The sequence below is a fragment of the Notechis scutatus genome, chromosome 15 (assembly GCF_049901735.1).
Source record: "Notechis scutatus isolate UNSWTSFEM ecotype Mainland chromosome 15, rNotScu1.2, whole genome shotgun sequence".
Classification (NCBI taxonomy): domain Eukaryota; kingdom Metazoa; phylum Chordata; class Lepidosauria; order Squamata; family Elapidae; genus Notechis; species Notechis scutatus.
The window spans coordinates 212,780-226,991 of NC_142023.1; the positions used below are offsets into that span (position 1 = coordinate 212,780).

General features: G+C 46.5%; 1 protein-coding gene across 5 annotated transcripts in view; it reads left to right on the forward strand.

Moving 5' to 3' along the window:
- Positions 1-14,212, forward strand: part of ADAMTSL2 (ADAMTS like 2) — a 67,917-nt gene that overhangs the window by 13,996 nt on the left and 39,709 nt on the right. For 3 of the 5 annotated variants that reach the window (XM_087944190.1, XM_026688660.2, XM_087944191.1), the window contains 5 exons: positions 782-884; positions 12,856-13,001; positions 13,096-13,219; positions 13,362-13,442; positions 13,885-14,060. In XM_087944190.1, the coding sequence (XP_087800316.1) occupies positions 782-884; positions 12,856-13,001; positions 13,096-13,219; positions 13,362-13,442; positions 13,885-14,060 (630 nt within the window). Of the gene's footprint in view, positions 1-781; positions 885-12,855; positions 13,002-13,095; positions 13,220-13,361; positions 13,443-13,884; positions 14,061-14,212 lie in introns of those variants that run through there. The other 2 variants (XM_026688659.2, XM_087944192.1) reach the window with 2 other exon arrangements.

Genomic DNA, 14,212 nt, shown 5'->3' on the forward strand with positions numbered 1-14,212 from the left:
CTTGTTAGGAGACCCCTGGGAAGGTCACAGATGGCGATCATGGGATCCCAGAATGCTCCCTCAGTCTGATCCCTCAAGGAAGTGAAACTCCCGACTCCATTCGGTTGAAGTGAAAAGGCACTTCTACTAAGACATGCTGATTGCAGTAAAGTCAAGCAGAATCTAAACTTTCCACATGCTAATACAGAACTGAACCCATTTCTGCAGCCCCCTTTGTGGACTGCCCATGTGTAGCCAATCCAGCACCACTGAGATGTTTTGGGAAACTCTGAGGTGTTTGTGCTGGTGAAATTCCACTCTCAGGGTAGACGGCCTTGAAGGTGCCAGCACTAGCACGAACCAGATTCCAAACGGCTCTATTCTTTCCCACATGTCAATTTCTCCTTCCCAATTTTCCTCCATAAAGGTGTACAGCTTTATTGCCCATTTGTTGTCCCCTCTCACTTCCCCAATTGATGGCAGAATGCCAGCAAGGCGCTAAGTCGAAGGTGGTGGATTTGACAGTCCCTACTTTCTGCTCTGTTGTAACTTTGATCATTAAATGAATGGGTCATTTGTCATATGTCAAAGATTACCTGTGCTAACACTTCTCTATTTCGAGACTTCGTTTGGCTTTCTCCTGGAAGGTATGGATTCTTTGAAGCTGCAGAGCACACAAGTTGAGAAACACCTTGCACCTCCCCTTTAATTATGATGTCCAAGCTTGGTTTTGAAGGCAGGGGGCAGCTTGAGGAGCCATCAGGGCAGGGGCTGCCTGGGCCTCACCTTCTCTTCCTTCCAGCAGTGTCCTCCAAGTGGAAGGAGCTTCCGGGAGGAGCAGTGCTCCTCCTTCAACTCCCGGGTCTACAACGGGCGCACCTTCCACTGGAAACCTTTGTATCCAGGTAAGCAAGTGGCGCTCTTTGGTCTTCGCAGCACAAAACAAGGTTGAAGGTTTAAAATGAATGGGGCTCTTTCCTGCTCTGGGAAAAAAGAAAATCTGTGCAAGATGCTGTGTGTTTGTTCTCTTGTTTTATTTATTTGAAATATTTATATAGCTGCCCATTTTGTAAAATACCACTGACTAGTTCACAACAACAGCAAAATAGTAAGACGAAACTGGCACTCACATCTCCCTCCATTCTTCTTTATGCCCTGGTTCCAACCTACTGTCCCAGCACCTGGTGGGAAAGGTGCAGGGGTGGGATTCAACCAGTGTTACTACTGGTTTGGTGACTGTTTTACGCGTGCATGCATGCCTGACACGCGCTGCATGCACATGTAAAAAAACCATCCGCTGTGCCGCCCGGACAGCTGAAAAGCGCTGCGCGCAGGTGCACAACATTTGAAAAGCCTCTTTTTTCCTGCTTTTTCAACCTCAGTTGTGCTGCGCAAAGCAGCTGAGGTTGAAAAAGCAGGAAATAAAGGACAGGTAAGACAGGTAAGGACAGGTGGGCGGGTGGGCCAAACAGCAACAAACACAGAACTGGTTCGGTGTCTTCTGCTCTTCAGAGCTACTGGTTCTATAGAACCAGGCAGAAGCAGTAGAATCCCACCCCTGGAAATGCACTTTCAGGAAACTGAAGTGGGTGGACCCCTCCTGTTGTCCAGGGGAAGAGTCTCCTCCACAGGGAAATGGTGGCAAGGGAGAATAGGCCTTTTGGGGACCCTTAGATGGGAATGTTTAAGGGAAGAGAGTCAGGAGGAATTGCCAGTATCCTCAGGAAGGTCTGCAGGGGGTCTGCAAATAAGCTGTCTCCATGCCATTTGTTGATAACCAGCACCTGGAAAGAATCTCACACAGCAGTGATACCACTTGGGCAAACCAAGGGGTGCCCAGCACTGCACCAGCTGCCACGTTTTGGGCCAGTTGTAATTTCTAGGGGGTCTTCAAGGGCAGACCTAGGTGGAACACATTGTAATAGTCCAGCCCAAGAAGTGACATGTGAGAGTCCATGAGGAAGGCCTCCCAGACCAGTTAAGTCGACACAGAGGTGTCAGTAATAGTTGTTACCTTAAAAAGGAGCAGCAAGAGACCCAGCCCTGCAGCATCCCATGTTCATCTAGGAGCCCAGGACTAGACCTCCGCCCTACACCAGTCCTGGCCAGAAAGGCGGAGAAGCCTTGCAAAGCAGTGCCTGACCTCACAGCTGGTCAGGAAGGTTACGATGGCCAGGGGTCCTGAAAGCTGCGAGATCCCAGTGTCAGCATTCCAAGTAATGCATCCAAAGAAATCAGAATCCCAAGGCAGGAACTTTCCTCAGGGAACATGTTTATTGGACATATCGGCACAGTCAGTGAAAACCAAACTCTAAAAGTTCCCCACCGTTCCCATGTAATTAAAAGAGCAAAAAAAATCCCTCCCCAGGTGTCACAGGCCACTCCCTTGGCCATTTCTGCCTCCTTCTCCTGTTGGTTCCCATGGGAGAGCTCTTTATTTTGTCTATTTCCCTGTAAGCACCAGACTTTTCCCCTTCAACTGAGAAGAATGAACTTCTGAAAACTGGTTCGGTGTCTTCTGCTCTTCAGAGCTACTGGTTCTATAGAACCAGGCAGAAGCAGTAGAATCCCACCCCTGGAAATGCACTTTCAGGAAACTGAAGTGGGTGGACCCCTCCTGTTGTCCAGGGGAAGAGTACTTCAAAAGGAATTCTTTATTGAAAGGAAGTGATCCAGGTACTAGCCAAAGTAGAATCTAAGATGCTTCCAGGCATACAGTAATAGATAAAGTGAGTTAGAACCCCTCCCCTTATTCTGATGTGGATTTAGTCAAACAAAGAGACAACAAATTAATCCCCCCCGCTTTTTCTGGGAATGTATCTTAGAAAAGTTTCCCAGGAAGTTTCTTTCAGAGCTGGAATTTTTATGGTCCCTTCTCCTCTTGCTATCTCTCCAAGAGGTGACAAGTTTCTAGACATCTGGCTCCAGTCCCCCAATTGTATATCATGTGCAAATTATACAGATTCAATACAAGACTTAAGATATTCAGATTACATAAAAAAGGATTACTTGTACCAACTCCTCCCTTCTTCTTCCATTGAAGAATGGCAGATACACGGATCTGACAAATTGCCGTCCTCAAAAATTTGAGAAATCCACTTGGAAGACATAAACCATATGTTACATTTACAACTTAGGATGGTTTGTGAGGGTATTTCAGGTGGAACTTCCATAGTAATGTGGGTGCTTTTACATGTCGTTTGGCTACCCACTCATTTTCTGAGGAAGAAAGATGTTTCCAAGCTACTAAATATTGGGTGGATCCACGGTGAGTGCGTGAATCAAGGATATCTTTAATTTCAAAACATCGTTCCCCATGTACCATAATGAGAGTTGGAGGTGTGGGAAGGGGGGTGGGTGTCTAAGTTTTGAAGTGATCTCTGGTTTGAGTAGGCTACAGTGAAAGACTGGATAAACCTGTCTAAGTGTCTTGGGAAGTAGAAGCTCTACCGTAACAGGATTAATAATTCTGGAGATGGAAAATGGCCCAATGAATTTAGGTCCCAGTTTCTTAGAGAGTTGCAATGATTTTAAGAATTTTGTAGACAAATATATGCGGTCCCCAACTTTGAATAGTTTAGGATCACAGCATTTTTTGTCTGCTTGAACTTTAAAAGCTGTTCTAGCCTCTTGTAAGGCTAGTCTGACCATTGGCCAAGTGGTTTGCAAATTAATTATCCACTCCTTAAGGGAGGGAATTTCAGGTTCCTTGGTAAGTAGCTCTGGCATGGGGTTGAATTCTTGGCCTGTGGCTACCTGGAATGAGGTGAAACCAGTGCTGCTGTGGACCGAGTTGTTGTATGCTACCTCTGCAAAAGGAAGAATTGTCCAATTGTCCTGTTGGTAATTAATAAAGCATCTTAAGTATTGTTCTAATACGCTATTAGCTCTCTCTGTCGAACCATTAGTTTCCGGATGATTGGATGAGGACAACCTCTGGGTGGAGCCTAATAGGTTTAAAAATGCCCGCCAAAATGTGGATGTGAATTGTATACCCCTAATCTGAGATAACCCGTTGGGGACCATGGAGGCAATAAATGTGTATTAAAAACATCTTTGCCAAGGCCTTGGCTGTTGGGATCTTTTGGCAGGGTACAAAATGAACCTGTTTTGAAAAAACATCAGTTACAACCCAAATAACAGTATTTCCTGTACTTTCAGGGAGCTGCACTATAAAGTCCATAGAGATCTCTTTCCTGGGTGCTGAAGGTTCTGCCACTGTTTGTGGCCCAGGAGATTTTCCTTGTCTTCTTTTTGCAGCAGCACAGATGGGGCAATTAGCAACATAGTTTTCAATATCCTTTTTGAGAGATGGCCACCAAAATTGTCTTTTGATGAGGTGCAGGGTTTTTACAAATCTGAAGTGTCCCGCTATTTTTGAGTCATGGCATCATTTCATGAGGTCCATCCTCTGGCTGACAGGGACGTAAAGTTTGTTTTCTACCCAGGCTAGACCATTTTTGAGTAAGCAAATGTTTTTGTTAGCCTGGAGCCAGTCGTCTTTAAGTAGTGCCTCCTTAAATATTGAAGTCGTTGCATTGTCAGTCAGTTATTCTTTCTTCTCTTGTGCTCAGGTGATTACTTTGGCTGCAAGTTGGGTTGGTTTGGATCATGGGTTTTATAACTTCAATCTTTTTGCTGTTGTATTGGGGTTTCCTGGACAGGGCATCTGCCAAGAAATTTTTTCCCCCAGGAGATATTTGAGAGTGAAATTAAACTGTTTAAAATATTGAGCCCACCTTGCTTGTTTTTCTGAGAGTTTCTGTGGAGTTTTCAGGGCTTCTGTATTTTTATGATCAGTCCAGACTTCAAAGGGGATTTGGTTCCCTTCTAGGAAATGTCTCCATGTGAGGAGTGCCCATCACACAGCATATGCCTCTTTCTCCCATATGGCTCATCTTTGCTCAGTTCCTGTCAGTTTCTTGGAAGTATAAGCGCATGGTTGCAACTGTCCATGTTCATTCTTTTGGAGTAGAACTGCTCCAATTGCGTCTGCTTGGATGACAAATGGTTGTTCAGGGTCTGGGTGTTTCAGCATTGGTTCTGCTGAGAACAGTTGTTTAAATTTTTTGAATGCCGCTTGGCATTCCATCATCTAGGTAAGGGGTTGCCTTGGCTTGGGTTAGGGTTTTTGTTTTTAACAAGTTCATGATGGGGAGGGCTATATTCGCAAAAGCTGGAATGAACTGGCAGTAAAAGTTTGCAAAACCCAGGAAGCTTTGCAGTTGTTTGCGAGTATGGGGCGGCTCCCAATCAATGACAGCTTTTACTTTTTGTGGGTCCATCTCTATTCCCTCGTGGGATATTCTATATCCCAGGTAGTCAATTTTTTCTTGATGGAATTAACATTTAGAGAGTTTTGCATGTAGTTTGGCATTTTGGAGTTTTATGAGAACTGCTCGGAGTAACTTGATGTGCTCTTCTTTTGTTTTGGTGTAGATTAAAATATCATTGAGGTAAACTAGAACCCCTTTGTACAAAAAATCATGGAGAGCCTCATTAATTAATTGCATAAACATGGCAGGTGCTCCTTGTAGTCCGAAAGGGAGCACTTTAAATTGGTAGCATCCCAGTGGGGTGTTAAAAACCGTCTTCCACTCATCCCCCTCCCTTATTCTGATGCAGTAGTATGCCTCTTGTAGGTCTAACTTTGAAAAAAAATTCCTTTAGAGAGGTCCTTCATGAGGAGGAGTGAGTACATATTTTTCACACTGATGGTATTTAAATTTTGGTAATCAACATATAAGCATAAAGAGCCATCTTTCTTTTCACGGAATAATACTGGGGCTGCTATTTTTGGTCCGGTAGGTTCGATGAAACACCTTTTTAGATTTTTATCAATAAATGCTCTGAGTTCTTTTAGTTCTCTGGGGGACATGCAGTACTTCGGTTTTGGAAGTTTAGCCCCTGGTGGGATTTCAATGGCGCAGTCAGTAGCGCGATAGGGTGGGAGTTCATCAGAAGCCTCTTCGCTAAATACTTGGGCTAAATCCTGGAACTCTTTGGGGATGTTAATGGGTTCAGCCAGCTGGCCGGCCATGGCTGGTTCTCTGTTCTCTGTTCTCTTTTTCTTTCCTCTGGGCTGTTTGCAAATGCTACATGTTTCTGGAAATGTATGGTTCCTCTCTTCCAGTTTATTTTTGGATTCCATTTCCATAGCCATGTGAGTCCTAGGACTAGTGGCCCTTCCATTTCTGGGGCTACAATGAATGTGAGCATCTCACTATGGTTCCTTAGTCTTATTTTCAATGGTTCTATGACAAAACTGGCCTGCTCCCCCCCCCCCCGCTATAGTTCCATCTAATTGGCAGAAAGCAATGGGATTTTCTATTTTCCTTAGTTGGATTCCCAATTTCCCTGCTAGGGTGGGGTTGATTAGGCACCGGGTGCATCCTGAATCCAGTAACGCTGCTACTTCCTCCCCCTTCCCTCGGCTGGGGATAAACAGTCTTAGGGGTAGAGTGAGTGGTTCAGTTGGGTTGCTTACCAGCAGGTCATCTTCTGGATCACTTTCGGACTGGCTCAGGTCTCCTCGGGGTGTTGGGGATTCTTCCTCTGAGTTGGGGGGGGGACTGGAACCTCACAGCTTCTTGGGTTCTCAGGCCAGTTTCTTTTCCTCAAGGGTTTCGTTTTCCAGGTTTCCCCCTGATGGGTGATCTGGCTTTCTGGCAGGGTTTTTTGAATGGCATTCTGCTGCACAGTGCCCCTCTTTTTCACACTTAAAGCAACCAGATGGTCTTGGGGTCATGATGGTTTGGGGTTTGAAAAACTCCCGCTTTCCCTGGGGTGGGGATCTTCTCCAAACTCTGCCACTGCAGTACTGGTTATGGGCCATGTCTATCTCCGACTCCTCTGCCATCAGGTAGCATTCATGCAGGAGGTTTGGGGCCCCACGGGCCAGGCAGGCACTGTACAGATCGTCGTTGAGTCCATCTTTGAACCAACAGACTAGGATATCCTCTGGCCAGTCGACTCGAAATTCCTCGGTGTACTCAGCTACCGGACCCCACCCATGCCAATCCATCTCTAACCGTACAGTTATTTGAGTGAGCAAGGAACCAATCATCAAGTTTTAGAGCTTCTTTTAATTGTGCAGTTAAATCATTTGATAAATCAACTTCCTTCTTTTTCTGGGCTCTGGTAACCACTGGAGCTGCCAACTATTTGGTTGGGACAATAGGTCATATCATTTCTTGGCAAGCACTATTATATTGAGGTAATCTAGATAAAGCATCCGCCATGAAGTTCTTCCCCCCTGGAATGTACTTCAATGAAAAATTAAAGTGCTTAAAGTACTGCACCCAATGAACTTGCTTTGGAGACAGCTTCCGAGGCGTTTTCAAAGCCTCCAAATGTTTATGGGTGTTTTGCCCCTTCTAAGAAATGCCTCCAGGTTAACAGAGCCCAGTGAACTGCAACAGCTTCTTTTTCCCAGATGGCCCATCTTCTTTTGGTTTCAGTTAGTTTACGGGAAGTATATGCACACGGTTGCAGAGTCCCCATCTCGTTTGCTTGTAGTAACACCGCCCCGACTGCTACGTCACTCGCATTGGCTTGGATTACAAAAGGAGCATCTATGTCCGGGTGCTTGAGTACTGGTTCAGCAGCAAACAGTCATTTCAGCTTCTCAAAAGTGGCTTGACACTCCATGAACCACTCCAGTGGTTTACTAGGCTTCGGTTTCACCTCCCCTTTGGTTTTTAGGAGATTTGTGATAGGCATTGCAATCTTTGCAAAAGTAGGGATAAATTGACAGTAAAAATTAGCAAATCCCAAGAAACTTTGAAGTTGTTTCCTGGTGCATGGAGGGGCCCATTCCAAAATGGCACAAACTTTCCCCGGATCCATTTCTATGCCATCATGTGATATGCAATAGCCCAAATAGTCAATTTTTTCCTGGTGGAATTCACACTTGGACAACTTTGCGTACAGCTCAGCAACTCGAAGTTTTTCCAGAACTGACCGCACTAGTTTCACATGTTCATCACAAGTCTCTGTGTAGATAAGAATATCATCAAGATAAACCAACACTCCTTTGTATAAATGTTCATGCAACACCTGATTGATCATTTGCATGAATACTGCAGGGGGGCCCTGTAGGCCAAATGGAAGAACGTTGAATTGGAAACAGCCCATTGGGCAGTTAAAAGCAGTTTTCCATTCATCCCCTTCCTTAATTCAAACTCGGTAGTATGCTTCTCTCAGGTCGAGTTTCGTAAAAAAATTTCCCTTTGGCCAAGTGGGCCAACATATCCTTTATCAAGGGGAGGGGGTACATGTTCTCCACTGGAATAGCGTTGAGGATTCTGTAGTCCACGCATAAACATGGAGAGCCATCTTTCTTCTCACGGAACAATACTGAGGCTGCTACTCGGGATCTAGCAGTTTGGATGAAACCACGTTCCAAATTTTTATTGATAAATGACCGCAGCTCTTCTAGCTCCCGTGGTGTCATCGTGTACAGTTTCAGTTTTGGGGGTTTCAGTCCTGGCAAAATTTCAATGCTGCAATCTGTTGAGCGATGGCGGGGGAGCTCGTCCGAGGCCTTTTCACTGAATACCTCCTTTAAGTCCCAATATTCCTCTGGAATTTTCTCCTCCCCCCTCAGATTCTCGGTGCCAGTGGAGGCCAGCTCAGTGGGATTCTTGGGGTTCGGTTGAGATTGCTCCTCCCCTTCTGGGGGTTGGTCAGTACATATGTGCATGATACCCTCCTCCAGTCAACGTGGGGGTTCCATTTCCGGAGCCAGGGCAAGCCCAGTATTAGGGGGCGCTCCATCCCAGGAGCCACAATAAAACAGAAAGTCTCTCTATGCTTCCCCATCGTCATTTCTACTGGTTCCATTATGAAATGTGCAGGGCCACCCCAGCTACCGATCCATCCAGTTGGCAAAATGCTATGGGCATTTTTAAAGTCTTTAGCCTTAAGCCCATTTTCTCTATGACCTCCGAGCTGATTATGCACCTTGTGCACCCAGAGTCTAACAAGGCCAACATTTCCCCTTTGGCTCCCGACGTGAGTACCCTTAATCTCACTGGAATGGTCATAGGGCCCTTGTTTGGACTTACTACTGAGTTGTCTTCCGATTTGGATTCACTCTCTTCAGAAGAGGTTGGAGTTCCCAGCTCCTCTCCTTTTGGAGGGGCGATCTCTACAACCTCCTCTGCTTTAAGCGCTGTTTCGCAAGGCTTTGCTGGGGGGGTTTTCAGGTTTTTTCCTCCTCCTGGCACCCCCTTTGGCTCTAGCTTGGCACGGCAGTCTGCAGCCCGGTGACCTTCCTTCCCACATCGGAAGCATGCAGTGGTCTTGGGTTTTGCTGCCATTCCTCCCTTTTGAGGCTTTAAGGCTTCTCGAGGGCGGGTGGGGGAGAACTTGCTCCAACCAAGGCCCCCTGGCGTCTGTTTCGGGTCAGATCAATTTCCACCTCTGCTGCCAGCACGTACCACAGCTGCAGCTCACTGGGGTCTCTTCTGGCAATACAGCTTTGATATACATCTTCATTCAACCCATCCTTAAAAGCTTCTATCAGGGCTCCCTGGGACCAGCCTCGAATATGACACGCCAGCTCTCTAAATTCCTGGGTGTACCCAGGAGGCACCTTTGGAGTTCTACATCTTCTGGCAATTACTCCCCCTGCCGGGGGGCCCTGGGCTGCTGCTGCCTGTTGCGCCAGCCCAGGTTGATTTTTGGGGGTGGCTGCTCTGATTCTTCTGGCTGGGGCTGCCTCCCCCTCCTCTCCCTCATACCTTTGATCAGTTTGAGGTTCTCCGATAGCTTCATTTAGAAGATGCATGGCTTGAGTTAGTAAAAAATTCTTTCTTTCCTTCTCTTACCATGGCTCCTCTCTTCCATGCTGATGGGTAATGGTCACTCCTGGAGGAGGCTTTTCCTCAGGATCCTTCCAGCCGACTCCCAGGGACCATTTGGGTTTTACAGCTGGTTTTTCATCAAGACTTAATTCTGCTAACAAGTCGGCTTCCCCTGCTGCCTCTAACAGCAGGGAATCTTGTCCTCCAGTCGCTTCCAGGTCTTCTTGGTTGCTGGCTGGATTAGACATTGTGTTCAGACCCCCTCGGAACAAAATGTATTAATTCTCCGGGTGGGCTGGTAAAGTGGAGATTCAGAATAATGTCAGCTGGTGCTCCATTCAAAATCCAAGAAAGAAATACTTAGACTCCATTAATTAGAGAAAAGATATCTTTTACTGGAAATCAAGCGGTAGCAACAAAAGAATTCTGAATCTGAGAAAATGGGCACGTAAATCACATATATATAAAGTGATGGCAACGTTCCCATCCCCAATAGTTCAATTGGCTCATCCAATTAAAAGTTGCATATATCATCATGTGGGCATCTCCAGGTGGTGATGAGGCCTCTGTCCATTGGATGAGCCAATTTGACATATTTTGATAAAGACTTGCAGCTGCGCATAGCATAGGATAGAAGCATAAGTAAGAACCTCCCCCCCCCACAACTGATGCAGTTCTGTTTTGTAACACCTCCAGCTCAGTTCCCATAACCATATCCCCCCTCCTCCCCCCGTTACTTATGACAGCTGAAAGATGCAAAACAAAGGGGGAGAAAAAAGAGAAAATCTTGAAGGCTGGCAGCCTTGCTTTACGATGCTAATGCCGTTGCGGGCTTTTCTATCAGCGAGGGGGTCTTCGAAGCAGTGGTGTAGGGCTGTCATGAATCGATCGAGATTCCTCAGTTCTGGGGCATTAACGTTGTGGAGGGTCACCATCCATCTAGCTGCTGCCCCTTCTAGGGCCAGGGTGACAACTCGCACTCGAGTCCCCTGGGTCAGGAAATTCTGCCTGTATTCTTGCATGTAGGTGAGGACTTATGCCAGGAAGAATCCCAGTTTCTGGGGGTCCCCATCGAATTTTACCTCAAGGGTGAGACCTTTCTCTGCAGTTGTATGTCTCTGGGTTGGCCAGGGTCAATCCCCTGCTCTGGAGCGGCAAGGGGTTGGGTACCTGGTATGGCTGCTGGTCCTCCGGCTTGTTCCATTGCTCGATCATTCTCAGCTGGATCAGAGGTGATGACTCGGGTTCTCTCAATCTCTGGTTCACTTGCTCTCCTTTGTTGGCAACCTGGTTCATCCCACACATTGAGGCCCTCCATAAATCATGATGCGATTTATGTACCGTTTCAGTCGGTCATCTGCCAGTGGTTCCTCGACCCATTCTTCCTGATCAGAAAGGGCCTCCAGCTCCATTTTCCACCTGGGTTTACCCCGGGTGAGGTTTCTGCCTTGGTTCTTCCATCCCGGGTGTCTCTGTTTCCTATGCCTATATAGACCATCAGAGCTTTGTGGAATTTTCGCAGGCAGTTTCAATGTCTTTGATGGGGTACACAAAGTCAGTGTCTGGCTGGGTAGTTGTTGAAGTTTCTCCCCAGAATTCAGCTTCCCCTTGCTCCTTGCTATATTCAGACATTTTTTGCAGGGTCCCCTCAGTGGAGTAAGGTTCTTTTCAAAGAAAAAAAATTTCCTCTCCAGGTTGACCTCTATTGCAGATTCTGCTATATGTAAGCACCAGACTTTTCCCTTTCAACCAATAAGAATGAACTTCTGAAAGCTAGGAATTCTTTATTGAAAGGAAGTGATCCAGGTACTAGCCAAAGCAGAATCTAAGATGCTTCCAGGCATACAGTAATAAAGGGAGTTAGAACCCCTCCCCTTATTTAGATGTGGATTTAGTCAAACAAAGAGACAACATGTTCCCCTTTTCTGGGAATGTATGTTAGAAAAGTTTCCCAGGAAGTTTCTTTCAGAGCTGGAATTTTTATGATCCCTTCTCCTCTTGCTATCTTTCCAAGAGGTGACAAGTTTCTAGACATCTGGCTCCAGTCCCCCAGTTGTATATCATGTGCAAGTTATACAGATTCAATACAAGGCTTAAGATATTCAGGTTACATAAAAAAGGATTACCTGTACCAACTCCCCCCCCCTTCTTCTTCCATTGAAGAATGACAGATACACAAATCTGACATTCCCCCTCATCCTCCCCCCAGAGTGCATGGCAACTATGAAGGAGCACCAAATGGCTTCAGCCAGGTTCGATTCAGAATTGACACCTGGAGGGCCAGGACCCTGGGATCACCCAAGCTCTCCCGAGATCATTCCCAGGGGCAATGATTAAATGGTAGCCTGGCCTGAATCCCAACTGCAGGGGCCCCAGATAATCCATTTCATCGATGGCTTCCTGGAGTTAAAAGCTGACCACTCTCTTCCTCACCCTAATCCTGGACAGGGAATAGTGGGGACTCAATGGAAGTTGTCCAATATGGTCAGGACCAAAGATGGTTCTTGAGGAGGAGGTGTGAACCCTCTCCCCTTCAAGGCAGGCACAACCACTCCTTCCTGCAAAAAGGCATTAACCGTCACTTGGACCCAACTAGAAGATCCTTCTGGGGGGGCCTTGATCAACCGGTGGGGGAATGGCTCCAGCACATGGGTCACAGTAATGAGGATCTTGCCATAATCCTCAAGATCTGTAATGGTATGTGGGAAAGACCTTGGGAGACGGGATGAAGAAAGGCTGCCTAGAAAAGAGACTGCACAGCCTGCAGCTGGAGAGGCCAAAGGGTCAGAAGAGACCCTCCCTTAGTTGCTCAGACTGTAAAGGAGACAGCAGGAGAATTGTACTTCCAGGATTCTGTTTATGTGGCTTTAAAATAGCCCAGAATTAGCTCATCTGGCTGCTGCTTGTCTGGAGTACCTGACAAAGCTGACAGGATTGATTGATGGAAAATTCCCCCTACATACATTTTCCATCTATCACTCAAAGGAGGTTGAGTTCTTTTTTTTTAATTGTATTGATAATTGCCCTGACTATTTAGCCTCTCCGTGTCTCCCTCTTCTCCCTTCAGATGACTATGTCCACATCTCCAGCAAGCCCTGTGATCTCCACTGCACCACCACCGATGGGCAGAGGCAGCTGATGGTCCTGGCTCGGGATGGCACTTCCTGCAAATCCTCTTCTTTCCGAGGAGTGTGCGTGTCTGGAAAATGTGAGGTTGTTAAGCATTTTGGTTTTACCCTCTTGCCCGCAGAATTCTTGTAGCTCCTCCGGCCGCCTCTCAAGGCGCTCTTTCTTCTGCTGCTTCTAGCCCATCGGATGCGATGGGGTTCTGTTCTCCCCCCACGTTCTGGATAAATGCGGGGTTTGCCAAGGGAATGGCAGCAGCTGCACGCACGTAACTGGGAGCTACCGGAAGGGAAATGCTCCACTTGGTAAGGCAGGAGGGGACCTCGGGGACGGCTGTGGCCCTGAGCAAGTTCAGGTCAAGTGGTGGGAGGATTTCCTCTCCTCCTTCTGGTGATTCTAGCCATCCCTGGTGAGTTGCTTCTTACTCATCCATGCTCCATTCTGCAGGATACTCTTTGGTGACTCACATCCCTGCTGGAGCAACAGATATCCAGATAGTCGAACGGAAGAAATCTGCTGACGTTTTGGGTTGGTATTATACCTGGGACAATAACCAATAAAACATTTATTTCTTGCGTTCTGCTTAGGAAGCAAATTTCATTTTCATTTTGTAACTTAAATCTACAGCTTACCCTGGCTTCATGACCATAAAATCTCCAAATCCATGCTTGACATTTTACTTATTTCTGTGGCTTTTCCTCCTAGCAACACATCCGGTCTCCCCTCAAAAAATAATAATCTTCCTCCCAACTTCTTCTTGCTAGCGCTGATCATGATACCCTGGCCATAGTGCAGATGCCCATGGTGGGCTGTGTCATTTGGGGTGTCATTTCATTCAGGCCTGACCAGTGGCTGTTTCACAGAATAACATGGAAGAGTCTGTGACCACTCCAGAAAAGGAAGTGGGTGTTAGTGTGTCTTTCAGTAACTCCTACCGTACAAATCGTGGCCTCTTGTTTGGATTTTGCAGCCATTGCAGATGAAGGTGGCTCTTACTTCTTCAATGGGGATTACAGGATAGACATCCCTCAAAACTTCAATATTGCAGGGACTATCTTCAAGTACAGGAGGCCCATGGACATTTTTGAGACTGGCATAGAATATATTGTTGCACAAGGACCTACCAACCAGGGCTTAAACATCATGGTGAGTTTTGTTTCTTGGAACATATGAATACTTGTCAGTGCATGAATGTCACCCGTCTTGTTACCAGTATGTAAATGTAGAAAATACATTGTAGAATCACAAAAGTTGGAAGATACTCTAGCCCAAACACCCTGGCCTGGGCAGGAATCTTC